We start from the raw sequence: 18,983 nt of genomic DNA, 5'->3' as shown, positions 1-18,983 counted from the left end.
TTTTAATATTACTGGCATATATTGTGAAATTTGTTGTTATGTGACAGCAGTACATTGCAATACATAATAACTGAATTATAATAAGTATATCTATATTGTCCATTCAGAAATCTGATGGCAGAGGGGAAGAAGCTATTCCTTAACCGTTGAGTGTGTTACTTCAGGGTTCTGTACCTCCTCCCTGATGCTAGTAATGAAAAGAGGCCATGTCCTGGGTGATAGGGGTCCTTAACGATGGATACTGCCTTTTTGAAGTATCGCACGGTTGTCTTAACTGCACTTTGAAATGGCCTAACAAATCGTTCTTTGTTCAGGACTACTTGGTGATAATACCCATTCCTATACAACAAACATAATAAATCATTTATAATATTAAATAAGGGAAAGAATGATACCTTTAGCTGTCTTTGCCTGCAGCACCCACATCCTTTGAATGAATACATGTTTTTACAACATACGTCATATTTAGAATTAAAAGAAAATTTGCTTACTGATTTCAACTGATGGATTCCTGGACTTTGTGGGGAAATTGGTAAAAATTTCATCTTTTGATAAACTTCAGACGGAGGTTCCCTTCCTGAAATCGGTTACTAATATGCGAGTGCGGAGTAAAAGGTGTTATGAAGAGTCTTGATAGTGATTGCAGCAGCACTGTTAATAAGGTGGATAGAATTCACATTCTATTAAAGTTCACCAGCTATCTGATCCGAATTTAAAACGTGCCGTTGTAGTCACCAGCTAAAATGCTTCATGTTAATTCAAGATCCAAGATCATTTATTGTCATTTTTCAGTACGCAAGTGTAAAGGAGAGTGAAATGCAGCATAAAAAGCATCAAAAGCCCTATAAATAATCATATAAAACACAATATACAAGTAACTGACTAGCTATATTTGCATAAGACAATGTATGCAAAGACATAATGTACATAAAGTGTACAGAGGTGTTTGAACATAAGGTGACTCTGACAGAAATTGATGAGGTGATTGAGTGTCTTGGCAAGAGGAGCTCTTCGAGTTAGCAGCAGGGCGTGTGAAAGCCCAGTAGGACAAGTGTTGGTGTAGATGTGAGGTGTGGATCAGTGTCGGCATGAGTTGTGGTGCATAAGCATAAAGTGGCAGTGCATGGGTGTAAGCAGTAGCTGAAATGTGGTATTTGGTTTGTTCATTCAATCTGCCCTCATGTCACTCAACATACTGATGTGAAAATAAACATTGCTGAAAGTGCTGCCACTCTCGACCTTGTACAATTGAGTACCTTTGCCAGACTGATTGCAGCAACTTCATGAGAGTGAATACGAATTGACATGAACTTCTCGCCTTTGACACCCTGAATAAAAAGTAAAGAATTTTAGACTATAAAATATCTAGACAGTGTTGCGTGACCTTACAGAATGTCTTGACACCACAGGTGGTGCATGAATGCTTGCCAGTTAGCCCGATGGTACCTTTATGATGCCTGTGCCATTCTGTGCATTAAATCACAATACCTGATTTCATACATCGTAGCTTTTCTTTGTGATCTTTGTAGGAAACGAGGATTGGAAAAAAATCATATTAATTGCCAGTGAAATTATGGTTTGAAAGCAACTTAATGCCCACACCCCTAGTGTGTGCACAGTTATGTAAAAGTCTGCTTTGTATAACTGATGTATTATCAATTGAGCTGTTAAGTAATAAAAAAAAAAGTCTTGAAGTATGCACCTCTAAATCATTGTTTTTTCATACCAAAATCAATAATTTGGAAGAATATAATTCTTAAAATATCAATGACAACTTTTCTAGAGCCAGAACAATGATTTATCATAGGCTTGAAATTGCAAGCAATGTAATTTTAGTTAACTATCAATGTAGTTATCTCTAAGAAAATATCTGATACTTGGGGTACTGTATAACCATATGATTCCACAACACTTCAATTGACTACTTGGGAAGGATAAGCCCTTGATCATGGAAGGGGGATGAAGCTACTATTCTGTGCCCAGCAAGACCTTGGAAACAGCAACTTAATAAAACATCAAGTGATATATTAACTTTAATACTGATGGAACATAAAACGTGGAACAGTACAAAGGGTTCAAAGATCCAATTTAATATCAGAGAAATGTATACAATATACATGCTGAAATGTAAACATCCGCGAAGCAGAAGTGCCCCAAAGAATGAGCGATAGTTAAACATAAGAATCCCAAAGTCCCCTCCTCTCCTGCATGCAAGTGGCAGTGAGCAACAGTCCCCCCACCCCGGCAAAAAAAGCAACCATCGACACCACCACTGAGCACGCGAGCGTGATCAAAGCAATAGCAAAGACACAGACTTGCAGTTACCCCAAAGACTTCACGTCTCACCCGGCATTCGACATACACAGGCTCTCTAATATGGGAGAAGGAGGTATCTCCATTTTCCCAGCAACCGGGGAGACATAGCAAACAATTCACCGGTTTACGATGTTAAGTTCGTTACATCGCTTTTTTTTGCACTCTGTGTCTGAAGATCGCAAACAACTCGGGTCTTTGGGCTCACAGCATTAGATTTTCCGACTTTCTCGATGACACACGGGTCTCCTGCCATTACACCAACCCTCGATCGGCCTGACTCCAGAGCCCTGAGATCTTAGGCTTCCAAATCCGAGCCGGACTCTCAGGCCGAACCCTTGGTGTCCCGTACAACAGCCAGTCCTGAAACCCCGAGAAAGGGTCCCATTCCCTCAAAGAACCAAAGTCACTCCGTCAGGGTCTTTAAAAGAACCCTGAAAGGGAAAAATAAAGATACTAAAGATGGAAATAGAGCTGTTTCTGAAGATTCAAGCAAAGGAGTCGCTCTTTTGCACATATTTAACTTTGCTGCGCCTCCCAAATACAGCACAGGAACAAGCCTTTGGGCTGCAATGTTGTGCCAAAACAATTAAATTAGCAATCAAATGGCTAACTAATCTCTTCTGCCAGCATATCCTTCCATTTTCCTTTGATCTATAGGTAATTATTGATATTACTTATCTATAATTGATAACTTGGTAATTGAGTAAAATCTTTGTGGGTACATGAAATCTTGTTCTCTTTGGGAATAATGCCCTATTTTCTCCTCAGTCACTCTGAGAAGGAAGTTGGCCCCTTCATTTGGATGAAGTGTTGAAGTACAACATGTCTGTTTGTCTTTATACTGGATATCAGCCTAGATTATGCATTGAACCCCAATGAATGCATTTATTGTCGCATTATTAGCTTCAAATATGAGGCTGTTCTTGTATGCAAGCTCTAAATGTTTGGGATGTTTTCTTTTATTGGTTTATCCAGATTGTCTGGCTGAACTCCATCCGGAGATATTTTTTTAAAGTATTTTACTATATGTTCAAAATAAATAGGTTGATATCATAAAAGTAAAAAAAACATTGTGTGTAATATAAAGACAGCCCTAACTTAGCAAGTTGGAATATTTTCCTCTTTGAACAAAATTTTCTGTTTTGTTTATAGAAACTGGTGCGAAGTAAGGCTTGTGCTGACACAGGTTTGTTAGATGAGAATCTGTTGAGGAGATGCCTCCAGTTTTATGGCACGTTAATTCAACTGATCTTTCGCCTGATTGATTCACGCTACCCAGAGTAAGTATTCCACAGAAGGAATAAACCTATCTATCATGGTGGTGTAGCTTGTAGAACTGCTGTCTTCAGTGACGCAGGTGTAATCCTAGTGCTTTTTATGTGGGGATTGAACAGCAAAATTCTCCCTGGGACCACCTGGTATTCTGGTAACCTCTCGAGTTACAAAGATGAACAAATCGGTGGTTAATTGGCTGCTGTAGTTTGTCCCTCATGAAGGTGGTTGGTTTAAAAACTGTGGGAAATTAGGATTAGGTTACAAGGAAACTAGGGGGTGGAGTTATGTGAGCAGGCATTGACTCTATGGGCTGAATGGCCTTCGTAATGAAGTGTGATAAATGCTGGCTTTTACATAAACTATTTGTAAAGTATCCGAAGCAGTTAGATTTCATAGTCATCACGCTCAGTGGCTCAGGGATATCATGTCCAGTCTACACCTTGAGAAGATCCACTACTCAACCCTCAATTCGGAAATAAAGTTCCAAAAGGTGTGGGGACCCTTCCTTGAATATTTTTAAAATTCCCAGCCAGACTAAAGGTCCATTCTCTCTCCCTTTCTTCAGTACATAAATCCCTGATCTCCAGCATTTTCTGATAAAACTCTTCGGACTCAGATTTGTTATCATGCAACAGTCTATGTATTAGAAAAATACACCTTCTCTCTACCAGTGCAGCTCTGTGGGGACAAAGGTTCTGTTTAACCCTTTCTGCCAATGTATTGATGGCTTGGAGTTGGGGATTGGGAAGGGTGGGGTGATGATGTTTGTTCTATGGGTGCATCTCTTTCATGAATGTGAATTGTACATTTTTTACATTTGTTATGCACTGCACAATTCTTTTACACTATGTTCTCTTTATTTAAAAAAAATAATATTGTCGAAAGATTTCATAGTCATGATACGTAGTAGACATTGTTCCAGTTTACCTTCCCTAGGTACCTTGAGTGCAGCCTGTAAGCTAGTTTTCAATAACAGCAGTTGTGATTATAGATTGCCTTGTTCACATCTTGTTGACAAGAATTTCAAGTCCCAATATTTTGTTACATCTCTCCGCAACTGCCTGAAGTTTCTTGATGACATTGAATTGTGGTGTGATAAGTCTGGGTACTTGCACCTCACACATTGTAATTTAAAGGTTAGGCCACACGAGATACACTTGAAATAAAATAAAATTCTCAGCAGGTTAAGCAGCATCTGTGGAAAGAGAAACAGTTGATTTTGGGTAGTACACACAAAATGCTAAAAGAACTCGGCAGGTCACTGAGTCCTGATGAAGGGTTTTGGCCCTGTATGTTGTCTGTTTACTCCCTTTCACAGATGCTGCCTGACCTGAGTTCTCTAGTATCTTGTATGTGTGTGTTCTGGATTTTCAGCATCTGTAGAATCTCTTGTGTTGATGTTTCGGGTAGGACACCTGATGTTTTCGGATCCATGCCTTGCTAAGCAAGAAAATGGTGAGGGTGGTGTGGTATTAACTGCAGTTTGAAGCAGGAGCCTTAAATTGACCTTGCATCATTTCCACATTCTCCCCATTCAGGTATTGAATTTAATTGTTTGAGGTTTTGTGCTAATAAACAAGGCAATCTATATTGTATCTAGTATCTCAGGCTATCACAGTTGTATTAGCTTGGAACTGTGTAGAATTATGCAGCTAAACTGCTTAATGATGTCATGTAGAATTTCCTTTCAAAGTTTTTAAAAATTCTAGTTACAGAGTAGATGAAACAAGTGACTAAAATGTTGTATCTGATTTTATTTCCAACACCAGCCATCCTTGTTATCCTTCTAAAATTTGTTGAGAGATTTATATGGAAATGGAGTTGATATTGTATGGAGTCATAGCCTTCAGAAATTGGCAGAAATTACCAGCAACTGTTTTAAGTTGAGTGCCAGTGAAAACTGCTTTCCGTTCTAGCAGTCCAAATTTATTTAATTTCTTTTGATACAGAAAAAATGCCAGTTTTTAAAAATCTATTCAGCTCACTTCAGTCTAATTCCAATTTTTCCTGTGATCTATACTCTTCCCATTCCAAAAGACACTGGAGCAGAACTAGGCCATTTGGCCTATTGGGTCTACTGCATTACTTCATAATTCCACGAACTTCTGATTCTACCTACCACTGGTGGACACATTAGTGGCTAATTAACCTGTGAAACGCCTACACGCCTTTGGGAGGAGGGAGCATTCATACAGTTAAAGAATGTGTAAACTTCACACACAACCCAAAGATGGGAATTGAACCTGTAGCATTTCTACTAGATGTATGTGTGGAATGGCACTTCCAGAGGTGGTGATAGAGGCAGATACATCAAAGGCAGTTAAGGGACACTTAGATCAGCACACAGATGATGGAAAAATGGAGAGCTATGGGGAAAGAGAAGAGTTAGATTAATCTTAGAGTAAGATAAAAGGTCAGCACAGCATTGTGGGTTGAAGGACCTGTTCTGTGTTCTAAAAGGCCAGAGTTAGTGCGAGGCTGGAAGGGGTTTGAGGGGGCTAAACCATGGACCTGTTAGAAAGCCAGGTTGAGAATTATAATACTGAGTCTTTGATTAGCCTTTGTCAGCTTGTGCAGGGTGAACAGAACTTGGGTATACAAACTGTTTTGTGTGAACCTGCGCATCACTGAGTGAGAATAAGGAAGGCTGGACGAGCATTAAAATAATTGATGCTGGAGTTGGTAAGGGAGGGGCTGTGGGGGCCAGCATGTGCTGAATTCAGCAGTGTCCTGATGAAGGGTCTCGGCCCGAAACATCGGCTCTTCGCTACACTCCATAGATCCAGTCTAACTGCTGAGTTCTTACAGCATTTGTGTTATGGTCTTTCTGATAGGTGGGATGTGGTTAAATTCATAAAGTTGTACTCGACTTGTTCAATCTTGAGCTGTTGCCAGGGAGCATGTGGAATTGAGACTCAAGTTGTAAAGATTTTGTATTAGCAAACATCAAAAGAGCAAAATGTTTGTTCTTCTCTCCTTGCAGCATGACACTGCCCCTTAATCCGGAGATCCCCAAGGTGTTTGCAGCATTGCCTGAATTCTATTTGGAAGATATTGCTGAATTTTTGCTGTTTATTGTACAGTAAGTAAATGTAACTTCAACAGGACTGACGACATGTGGATAGTTTGAAGGATATAAGGTTCCAAGCTGTTCGTTAAAGCAGATTACCTTGAATAAATCTAAAAGCAAAAACCTAGGTGGTGGACCTCTAAAATGAAAGTAATTTGGAAATAATCAGTAGATAAGGCAGAAACAATAGAGATGTGAACAATTCTAATGACAGGTCAGTAACGTGGAGCATTAACTCTTTCTCTCGCTCCAGATGCTGCTGACCACCTCAGTATTTCCAGCATTTTGTTTTCTCTTGGTTTAACTGGTTGGTCACATCACTGCTTTCATAGAAATAGCACCTGAATCTGCTTATCTAAATCAAGATTCATGTTTCCTTGTAAAAGCTTACATTTTTCTATCTAACTTGTTATCTTAAAGCATTTTCTTAAAGAAAAGGGTTTTTAATTTCTAAAATTTGGCAGCTTTAGCCTCCAGTTTTGCCTATTAATGTATAAACAGGTCATAGCAGGGTGGTGATCTTGTCAACCGATGTCTCCCTCTTCATTCAGCTTTGAAAATCTTAGTCGTACTCAGCGCAGTGTGGGCCCTTCTGGCCTTTCAAGCCAAGCTGCCCCAGCAATCCCTGACAAACCCAATCAACCCTAACCTAATTACGGGGCAATTTGAACTGTGGGAGAAAACAAGAGGACCCAGAGAAAACCCACGGGGAGGAGGTATGGAGACTCGTTACAGAACCCACCAGAACTGAACTCCAAACTTCAGAACTCCTCGAGCTGTAATAGTGTCGCAATAACTGCTACTTACTGTGGTGTGTGTGTGTGTATACACCCCCCCCCCCCCCCCCCCCACCACCACCACCAGTAACTTCATGGAAGATCCCACCCACCCTGCTCATGGACTGTTTTTCCCACTCTCATTAGGGAGGAGACTATAGCACCAATGCCAGGATCACCAGACTCAAAAAACAGTTACTTTCCCCGGCAGTAAGGCTGATCAACACCTCCACCCAGTAACCACCCCTCCACAACCCTCAACCACCACTACTTTATCGTTTCCTGTCAGTCACATAATGTACAGACACTCTTGTGCTTAGTGTCACTTTATGGACGTACAATCAAACTGTGTATATAAGCTATCTTGTGTTTCTATTTATTGTTTTTTATATTGTGTTCTTGTGTTTTTTGTGTTCTACATCACATCTGGAGTAACATTTATATCTTTCTCCCTTACACTTGTGTACTGGAAAAGACATTAAACAATCTTGAATCTAATAGAGCACAAAAACAGACCTTTCAGCCTATCTAAACCTCCTGTCCTGGGCATCTGCCTGGTCCCATCTACTTGTACCCAGACTACAGCCTTCCATATCCCTCACACACATACCTATCAAAACTTCTCTTAAATGTTACAGTTGAATCTATGTCTATCACTTCCCCTGCCAACTCATGTGAAGAAGTTCCCCTTAAATACTTTGTGTATCACTCTAAAGCATATATGTCAAACTCAAGGCCCGCGGGCCAAATGCGGCCCGCGGTGGAATTATCTTTGGCCCGTCAGATAATATCTAATTACTATTAAAGCTGGCCCCAGTAATCGAAGCGCCTATGGCGTATGATATGGCTAATGCTGAGTTTATTCAGGTACCAGGTTTTCAGGGTTTTTAGTGTTTATTTGGCAGTCTTCTTCATAAGAAACGGAATTTGTAAAGTGAAACACTTTGTAGTTATAGCAGAGACTGAGACACATGAGAGCAGGCTGGAAAAACGGAGGCAACGAAAGCTGCGTTCGCACGCGTCCGACTGATCCGGCCCGCATGAAGCTGCATTTTGCTTAATCCGGCCCGTGACCTAAAATGAGTTTGACACCCCTGCTCTAAAGCCTGTAGTTCTGGTCTTGCTCAACCACGGGAAAAAGTCTGAATGTATTTACCCTATCAATATCCTTCATAATTTTGTATAACTGAAATTTCCCCTTGTAATGCTCCAGGGAATAAAGTCCTAACTTACCCAACCATTCTGTATAACTCAGGTCCTCAAGTCCCATCCTGGTCTTGTTTCGGCTCTTCCTCCTGAACTAGCGGGCAGTGCTGCAGGGTGTCATTTCCATTACAATTGCTTTTGAAAGTTAATGCAAATGGTATGCAGTAGAAGAATGATCAGTATTGAGGAACCATTTCATTCCCTTCATGTTGCCTCATACAAGTTTCTGGGCTTCAGGGCAGCAATGAAGGTGTTCCATCTCGGTCTGTCGTTGGCCACTCAGATGTAGATGTTATGATTCTTCATTGCTGTTTCCGTACCAGTTCTGTTTTACCACATAGGGTTGTTAGCCCTGAACTGAACCCCAGTACCTGGACGATTAGTGGACATAAGACCATAATGTAGGAGCAGAATTAGGCCATCATGAGAGTCCTAAGTGCACATTTGTGGAGTTACCCGGAAAGTTCAAAATTCTTTTGTATCAATTCATTGTAAACCCTTAGGTTGGCATCCCCCCACCTTTTTTATACAATGGACTATACTATAAAGCAAGGGATCCATGGTCCCAGGTTGGGAACTCCTTCCTTAAGGTGTCCTTTATATTACTTATACCTGGTACTTGAATAATATTAATACTTGAAACAACCATAACCAAAATGCTTTTGTTCTGTATAACTTCAGTGACAACTGTTTTTAGTGGTCTGTTTTTAGTGTCCTCTCACTTTAGCAGAACAGCTGGATTTCTACCTTGTGCTGAATTTCTTTTTGGGTTGGCTCAGACTGTATGTCCGATGAGTTTAGAGCACAAATAGCCACCACATTAACTGTATTCAAGTAATTAGTAATTGGCTATGAACAAAAATGTAAACCTTGTTCATTTGATGAGTGATTCAAGTTTATTCATTATGTGTACATTGAAACATACAGTGAAATATGTTGTTTATGTTAACAACCAATGCACGCAAGGGTATGCTGGGGTCAGCCCGCAAATATTATCACATATTCCTGCATAGACATAGTAAGCCCACAACACAGAACATAACAAGCACCAAAATGAGCAAAACAAGCCCCATTCCTCCTCCCCACCCACGCGCATATAACCCTCTAACCCCAAGACAGGCTGTCATCTTTGGATTCCAGCGGTCTCTAATTTGAACTCGGTTGAGCAGATTTTGGGCCTTCAGTTACCCCAGCGGAGTCACGGAGATTCACAGTCCCAATCTGCTTAATTGCTGCTTAGTTTTAAATTTAATCTGGCAAGAACCAGAAGAATTAATCTTGTAGTGGTCTACAAAATGTCAGTATCTTTGGTTTGTCACAATATATGTGTAAGATTTTTCATTTAATTTTCCCACATAATTTGTTCTTTTGTCTACAGATATTCCCCTCAGGTTTTATATGAACCATGTACTCAGGACGTCGTGACTTTCCTTGTCGTATTTATCTGTAGTCAAAACTATATCCGAAATCCTTACCTAATTGCCAAGCTCGTTGAAGTCATGTTTGTGACCAACCCAGCAGTCCAGCCTCGAACGCAGAAATTCTATGAAATGATGGAGAATCACCCACTGGCCACAAAACAGCTTGTGCCTGCATTAATGAAATTTTACACAGGTATGCTGTTTCACAATTTGCTTTTTCCAATTTCGAAATACAGTACGGTGACTGGCCCTTCCAGCCCAATGAGCCCACTGTGCTTGGTGCCACCCATGTGACCAACTAATCATCTGACCTGTATGTTGGAATGTGGGCAGAAACCGGAACACCTGGAGAAAACCCATGCAGTCACGAGGCAAATGTACCATCTCCTTATGATAGTGACGGAATTGAACCTGAGTCACTGGTGTTGTAATAGCGTTATGCTAACCATTACACTGTCCCTTCAAGTGGGCTCAGTGTGGAGCTCAGTTTACATAAGAGATGTCTCAATTGTTTTCATTGAACTTTGAATGCTAAAATGTTCAAGGTTTACTGATGGGAAGCAATCAGTAATGAACATCAGATATTTATCTGCATTTATTTTTTGAACAGATTGAATTTCAATTTATTGAGAAAGATCCCACAGGACCCAAGGCTGTTTGAAGTACCCTTCCAAAGATCCAGGGTATTTTATCTAGGTGGATCAAGAAAGGATTTTTCATCTAGTGGGAGAATCTAAAAATGGGGTTGTTGTGCTTATATAACATAAATGGCTGTATATCTTAAAAGATCTAGGGATCACAACTCAAAAATAATTTGACCTTTTCACCTCATTTCTAAATACTTTAAGGCAGGGTTAGATCACTAAGGGTGGTTAGAAATGCTCAGCTGAAGTGGCAGTTTGGTCAGTGATGTTGTTAAATGTTGCAGCAAGTTTGAAGGCTGAGAGGTCTGCTCCATTTCCCAGTCCCGATGAAGGGTCTCGTCCTGAAATGTTGACAGTTAATTCCCCTCCAGAGATGCTGAACTCGAGCATTTTGTTTGTTGCTCTGTGTTCCCTTTTATTAAGGAGAAGCTCAAGTGCCAAAAATGAGTAAGTGCAAGAAAAGGAGTGTATTTAAAAAAGGTAAATTATCCCTTTGAGTTAAAGTACTGATCCATTTAACAGTTTTTTTAGTTTTTAATTTCCTGTGCTTGGTTTTTTATCTGGTTTCTCACTTGGGAAATTGGACCTAAACTATCATTTTTCCTCAGCTTTTGACCATCCTCCAGTACGTGTCCTACTAGCTGTGAATCTAGTTGATCGTTATCTGTCATTCAACACTTGACATTCTTGGCGAGAGGTGGATTGGAGCCAGTTATCATCAAAATGATTTTAAGGCTCAAGTTGACTGCCTCAGCTTAGACCGGAAATATCTTTGAACCTAAAAGAGTGAACAGCCCTGGAATAGGCCCAGCCATGATGCTAACCCAAACTAATCCCATCTACCTGGACCAAGCCTATGTCTCACCACTTCCTATTTGTTCACGTGTCTGTCTAAATACTTTTTAAATGTTTATATATATATATATATATATCCTTTTAACCTTAAAGTGATGCCCTCTACTATTTGACATTTCCATCCTGGGGAAAAAGACTAACTTATCTTGTAATTTTATTTACTGTTATTAGCTCATTTCTCAGCCTCCAGCACTTCAGAGAAAACAATCCAAGTTTGCCTATCCTCTCTTTGTAGCTGATGCTTTAATGGACCTTTAATCAATTTCACAAGACAGAAGATACAGGAGCAGGATTAGGATATTTGGCCCATTGCAACTGCTCCAGCATTTATCATGGCTGATCCACTTCTCCTTCTCAGCTCCAATCTCCTGCTTTCTCCCCGTATTTCTTCATGCCCTGACTAATGACAATCCCTATCTGTCTCTGCCTTAAATATACCCAATGATTTGGTCTCTTGCCTATGGCAGTGAATTCCACAGATTCACCACTATCTAAAAAAAAATTATTCCTCATCTCCATTCTAAAAAGACACCCCTCTGTTCTGAGGCTGTCCCCTCTGGTCTTAGACTCCTCCACCATAGAACCGTCCTCTTCATATCCACTTTATCGAGGCTTTTCAACATTTGATAGGTTTCAATGAAGTCACTCCTTTTTCTTCTGAATTCCACTAAGTACAGGTCCAGAGCCATCAAACACTGCTATGATGACCCTTTCAATCCCAGTCATTTTTGAGTCTCCTTTGAAACCTCTCCAGTTTCAGCACATCCTTTCTTAGATCAGGGGCCCAGAATTGCTCACAATACTCCAAGTGAGGCCTCACAAGTGTGTGTTGTTTTTTTTTTAAAGCCTCAACATTACATCCTTGCTGTTATACTGTATAATGTAAAAAGAAGCGTTCCTAACACAGACGCCTGTGGAACACCACTAGTCATGGGCAGCCGGTTAGAAAAGGCTGCCTTTATTCCCACTCTTCGCTTGCTGCCAGTCAGCCACTGCTTGATTCTTGCTATGTAATACCATGGGCTCTTAACTTGTTAAGCAGCCTCATGTGTGGAACCTTCTCAGGCCTTCTGAAAATCCAAGTACACAACATCCACTGAATCTCCTTTGTCTATTCTGGTTGTTATTTCTTCAAAGAATTTCGTGGAATTTGTTTTCAGTGTGAGATACTACTATTAAATAAAAAATAGAAATTTACCTTGTTTATATTGTGGTGTAGCTATTGACGTTTAGAAGGCAGCATGGCATTTTAGTCATTGCATTCTTGGATGAAGATGCCTTTTTGCATTCTGTAGTCAGGACTACAATTTTGCATTCATATTATGATTTTTTAAAAAAACACAGATCAAGAAATTTGTCTTCACGTGTTTGCTGCAGGAGTATTAATTGACCAGCCTGTTGTCTAAAGAGAAAAAAAATAGTTTTATTTGTCACCTATATTAAAACATGTCGTGAAATGTGTTGGTTTACCATGGCCACAGTGATGTTTGTTGTCTGTATTAATGACCAATGCAGTCTGTGGCTGTGCTGGGGCAGACTGATGGTGTCACTGTACTTGCGGTGCCAACGTAACATGTCCTCCGCTTACTGACACTCATCTGTACATCTTTTGGACTATGGGAGGAAACGAAAACCCTTGAGGTCATAGGGAGTATGTACAAACTCTTTACAGACAGAGGCAGGGATTGAACCCTGATCACTGGTGCTATTACACCAGCCGTTGTGCTATTCAGCCTGCTATGCACTCAGTAGCGAACACAATGTAATCAGTTCTGTTGATTTTGTTCTGTGGAGGGTAATGTACTGATGGTCATGCATCAGTGTCTGTGACTGCAAGCATTTCCTCCCCATGGATTTAAGACTGTGCCTTCTGTGTTATACTGAGTTTTAGTGGTGAATTTGGAAAGCATTGTTAAAATGTTATTTGATTTGCCTTTTAGATGTTGAACATACTGGAGCAACAAGTGAATTCTATGACAAATTCACTATCCGCTACCACATAAGTACAATCTTTAAGAGCCTTTGGCAGAACGTAGCACATCAAGGCACCTTTATGGAAGAGTTTAAGTAAGTTGATCCATCTTTGTTTTTCTTGTTATGGATAATTATGTGCAAGAGTTAAGAAATTGGCAATTGAGCTCCTAGGCAGTTAGAGTCAGTTAAAGCAGACATAGAGCATGGATACACACTCAGTCCTGATAAAGGGTCTTGGTTTGAAATGCCGACTATTCATTTCCACAGATGCTACCTGACCTGCTGAGTTCCTCCAGCATTTTGTGTGTGTTCCTGTGGATACAGGCCCTACGGCCCATCAAGTCCTTGATGCACAACTGGTCCCAATTTCCTGAGTTCAATCCATATCTGTCCATGCCTAGACAATCCATGTATCTACCAAAGTGCTGCTTGAATGATAATACTGTACTTGCCTCACCACTTCTCTCATTCCGTATATTCAGCATCTTCTGCATGGAAAAAAATTGTTCCTTGATCTCTTTTAAATTGGTTCCCTCTCACCCTAAACCAAGGTTCCCAATTTTATTATGCCATGGACCTGTACTGTTAACCAAGGGGTCCTTGGACCCCAGGTTGGGAGCCCCTACCTATGCCCCATAGTTTCAGACTCCCCTACTCTTGTGCCTGCTATTAGATTTGATTTATTTGTCAGCTTCAGCTGTTTTTATGGACATCTTTAACCCTACATTTACACATTTGTTTTATGATCATAGTTCTGGAAAGCAGTTTGTCCGTTACATCAATATGTTAATAAATGATACCACATACCTGCTGGATGAGAGCCTGGATTCTCTGAAACGTATCCATGAGGTACAGGAAGAAATGAAGAACAAAGAACGATGGGACTCATTGCCTAGGGTAAATTCAATATTTTGCTTAACGTTTGCAAATTTGATTTTATTTTGGAAGTTTTGTGTATGACTGACTGACCAGGGGAAGATGAAACTAATTCTGGAATGCGCATTTGAAAGTTAGGAATAAGGGTATATAGTTTTTCATTTGCACGTTCAGTTGTTATTTGTGTAGCAATGTCTATAAGAGTTTGACATTTCCATGATTGTGGCCTGAGGAAGTGTGTCCCAGTTGCTAAGCCATATTATTTTTGGTTTTCCCTTGGGAATTACTTTCTCATTAAATAAACCATCCATGCAGATATGCCAGGATTCTGTAGCGTAAGGGCTTGCAATCCAGAATCCTGTCAAGGTGAATCTGTTAGTAGAAGTACAGTTGGTTTTCTGAAATCCCTTGCTTCATTGATATGGTTTATGTGATTTCAGATGCACACTTGTGACTGTCCTTTGAAATGGACCAACAGACCATTTGGTTCCAGTGGTATTGGAAATGGGTGATAATGCAAATGAATGTATGGAAATAAAACACAACTTTTTTTTTGCTATAATGTTCAGTTCTCTCCATCCTTTTGTTAGAGTGCTGGTAAGGGTGTCATTTAGTACCCCTGTGGAGCTTCTGTAATGGTATCCATTCATGAGCTGCTTGAAAGCTCGTTCTACAAGGAATTATGAGGCCGTATTGTGGTTGGTTTAATTCTAAATCATGAGAAATGCAAAATGACAAGTCCTTAATTGTCATTAGAGGAGATTTGATTGAGGTATACAAAGTGAGAAGAGGAGACTTGATAGAGGTGTACGAGAAGATAGAGGCATTGATTGAATGGATAGCCAGAGACCTTTTCCAAGGAGGCGTAACTTTATGGTGATTTGGGGAAAGTGTAGCGTCTATACATAGAGGGATGTCAGAGGTAGGTATTTTTTAACAGCGTGATGGGTGTGTGGAATGCCCTCTAAAGGGGGTGATCAAGGCAGATACATTAGGGGTATTTAAGAAACTCCTAGATACATGGACGATAACTAAAGTGGAGGACTGTGTAGAAGGGAAGAGTTAGATTGATCCTGGAGTAGGTTAAAAGGTCGGCATAACATCATGGACTGAAAAACTTGTACTGTGCTGATGTGTTCTGTGTTTAATAATGTGCTAATTGAAGTCCCCTCAGTAGTTTCTCTTGTTTTGAAAGGATCAGCAGCAAAGTCGACAATCGCAGCTGACTCAGGATGAGCGCGTCTCCCGTTCGTACCTTGCTCTTGGTGCCGAAACCGTGGATATGTTCCATTACCTCACAAAGCAAGTGCAAAAACCTTTCCTTCGACCTGTGAGTAATTGCTCTTTCCTCCTTGTTACTTGCCTAATCAAGGTGGAGGTTTTGTATATTTACAAGTGACCCCCTACGTTGCGTTCCTAGAAAATGGTTGGTACCGTGATCTTCCATGATGTGAAGCCTCTCATCTACAAGTGTCAATAAATTAGAATTGGGGGAAAAATTTCATTAGCTTATCACGTACATTGAAACATACAGTGAAATGTGATGTTTGCGTCAACAAATAACCCAAGTGTCCTGTGGGCAGCTCCCAAGTATTACCACACAGTCTGGTGCCTACGTAGCATGCCCCACAATGCTCGGCAGAATAAACACAAAACAGAGCATACCAAGTGACAAAACAACAACAGCAAAACAAGCCCGTTCCTCCCTCCTACACAGACACAGGAGAGACTCCTCCCTCCCCCCCCCTCCCCCCCAGATAGGACACCAGTCTATCTCGAGGTTAAACCCCCAGTATTTTGTCGGTACCCATTTTCAGCTGGGTGGACTGGAGCAGTGTGTTGTTAAGTGCCTTGCTCAGTGACACAACACGCTGCCTCGGTTGGGGCTCGAACTCACAACCTTCAGGTCGCTAGTCCAACACCTTAACCACTTGGCCACGTGCCACACATTTTTCTTTCTGTATCCTCGTATTTTTGGTATTCTTGTGACTTCCATAAGGACGAAAGTTCATTACCGAAACTGCTATAATGTGATTGTAGTTTTTAGCGTCCAGCATACTGTTGATCGGTATGTTTACCTGGTTTTGGTAGACTTCTACTGGGAGGCGTGCGCATGCATGTTCAGAGCTCATCATTTCTATTAGGTAACTGGAAAGCCCTGCGACAAGTGGCTGTGGGATTTGCCGTGCTTCTGCTTGTCCTCATGTTACATAAAGCCCTGTTGACCAAAACTCCAGTCATTCTCTTGTTCAATTCTCACTTTCAACCAACTGCACGAGAGTCAGCAACAGGAGGAAGAAAGATTCTCAACCAGTGCATCACAGGTGCTCCCCTTAGTGGTGTAGTAGATTAAAATGCTTTAGGTTGTATAGAAAATCAAATCTTCAAGCTGAGATACATTTAATTGATAACTGAAAAAGGAGAGAATTATAGGCAACACTTTTGTAACGTGCCTTTTTAAAATTTTGCTAACTTTCATTGCAGGAGCTTGGCCCACGCTTAGCCGCAATGTTGAACTTCAACCTGCAACAGCTGTGTGGCCCAAAGTGTCGTGACCTGAAAGTAGAAAACCCAGAAAAATATGGTTTTGAACCGAAGAAGCTTTTGGATCAGTTGACTGATATCTACCTGCATCTGGACTGTCCCAGATTTGCAAAAGCTATTGCAGATGATCAGGTAAGTGCCTGTTACTTTTTAACAAAAAAAGACTATTTATTTAGGGATACAGCAGAGTAACGGATCCTTCTGGCCCAACGAACCTGTGCCTCCCCGTTACACCTATGTGACCAATTAACCCACTAACACATACATCTGATTTGCATTGCTCACTAATTTTCTGCATTGGTGCTGCCTGGTATACTGAGGTATTACGGGCAGTTTTTATTTTAGATTTGTTTTACAATGTGTGCTGTTTTAATTAAAGAAAAAAGCTGTTTGCTCCAGGCAACCATTGTGTGGGGGAAAAACTCACATCTCCTTTAAGTATCTCCTGTCTCCTTTTAATCTGTTCCCTCTAGATGGCTGCAGTGGGGTAATGACCATGTACCCCCCCCCAACTTGCTGTGTGTTATGCCTACAGGTGTGCAGGGCAGCATTCAAGGCCCTCCATCTCTCTCTGGTGTTCAGGATTTCCTTCGTTGTGCTGGTAGCTTCCTGTCAGTTTTCACTCCTGTTAGTCATGCGAGTCCCTGGTGGAGACTCAGGAATACCGTTGCACACAGACGTAGAAGAACTCTACAGTGCTGTTTCCATAACAGTTTTGTTTGACCAGTCAGTATTATTAGCCTGAGCTGGACCCCCTAACCTTGGGAGGATCAGGTTGTCACTCTTAGTTTGGCTTCTTACCCTTTGCCCTCTTTGGCATGGGTGACCCTACCAAGAGGCAATGGATAAAGCCCTGACTCCAGCCAGCATGGCTCTCCAGGTTGCTGAGGCATGCAAGCCTCCAAACCATGACAAGGATGTGGTCCTCTTGCAGGTCAGCTTTATAAAGCTCTATAATACCACTCAGCTTTGTGTTCCAGTGAGAATAAGCCCAGCTTATTCAATCTCTCCTTATAACAGCAGCCCTTCATAGGTAGTAAGTAACCCAATGGCATGAATATTGACTTCTCCAATTTCAGTAACCTCCTTTCCTCTGTCCATTTTCTCTTTTCAAATCTAACCAGTTCCTCTTGCATCTAACTCTCTCCCTTTTTTTTTTCAGTCTAGGTCAGGGTTCCCAACCTTTCTGTGCCATGGACCAATACCATTAAGCAAGGGGATCTGTGGACCCAGGTTGGGAACCCCTGGTCCAGATGAAGGGTCTTGACCCATAAAATCAATTGTCTGTTCACCTCCACAGGTGCTGCCTGACCCACTAAATTCCACCAGAATGCTCTTGTTGCCTCGTATTTCAGCATTTGCAATGTCTTGTCCCGATGAAGGATCTTGGCCTGAAACATCAACTCTTTATTCCTTTCCATAGATGCTGCCTGACCTGCTGAGTTCCTCCATGGTGTTACTCTGCATTTCCAACAACTTGCAGAATCTCTTGTAATTTATTCTTGTCTTCAACATCCTGGCAAATCTCTCCTTCACTACATTTTCTACTGAGCGACCAGAACTCCACACATTCTCAGTGATTTGTTAGTTATTTCCCTGCACCGTATGATGCACAAGCTTCTGAGAGGTTTTACTGGGATCTTGTGGGAACATCTAGAATAGCAGGTTTTGGAACAGGGAATATTGAATAATTTTAAGGCAGGGATGGATTCTTACTAAGCAAGGGTGTAAATGAAAGGTCATAGGAGGTGAATGGGAATGTGGCTACAATCAGATTATTCATGACTTGAAGTGGTAGATAAGGGTGGAGGGGCCCCCAAGACTTTAGCACAATTCTGTATTTGTCAACGGCTCGTGAGTTTGTAAATCTGGCGGAGCAAAGGATGTTGGGTGGGGTGTGGGACTGGTGGCAGAGAAGGAGGGCCAGGGTGACATGGGTGCCAACGCATCCAAACCTGAGAAACCAGGCAAGGTCATTTAATTCTAAACAATTAGTTTATTGATCATTACAGACTTCCCACTCCCT

The 18,983-nt window shown here is 41.1% G+C and overlaps 1 protein-coding gene across 2 annotated transcripts in view; it reads left to right on the top strand.

The window, feature by feature from the left end:
* The window catches only part of ube4b (ubiquitination factor E4B, UFD2 homolog (S. cerevisiae)), a 100,711-nt gene that overhangs the window by 65,999 nt on the left and 15,729 nt on the right, over window positions 1-18,983 (top strand). For both annotated transcript variants that reach the window (XM_073032217.1, XM_073032216.1), the window contains 7 exons: window positions 3,469-3,596; window positions 6,575-6,673; window positions 10,022-10,257; window positions 13,504-13,630; window positions 14,290-14,434; window positions 15,609-15,743; window positions 16,898-17,089. In XM_073032217.1, coding sequence (XP_072888318.1) covers window positions 3,469-3,596; window positions 6,575-6,673; window positions 10,022-10,257; window positions 13,504-13,630; window positions 14,290-14,434; window positions 15,609-15,743; window positions 16,898-17,089 — 1,062 coding nt within the window. The remainder of the gene's footprint in view (window positions 1-3,468; window positions 3,597-6,574; window positions 6,674-10,021; window positions 10,258-13,503; window positions 13,631-14,289; window positions 14,435-15,608; window positions 15,744-16,897; window positions 17,090-18,983) is intronic.

The sequence above is a fragment of the Hemitrygon akajei genome, chromosome 29 (genome assembly GCF_048418815.1).
Source record: "Hemitrygon akajei chromosome 29, sHemAka1.3, whole genome shotgun sequence".
Taxonomy (NCBI): Eukaryota; Metazoa; Chordata; class Chondrichthyes; order Myliobatiformes; family Dasyatidae; genus Hemitrygon; species Hemitrygon akajei.
This window is presented reverse-complemented; position numbering and strand designations above follow the sequence as displayed.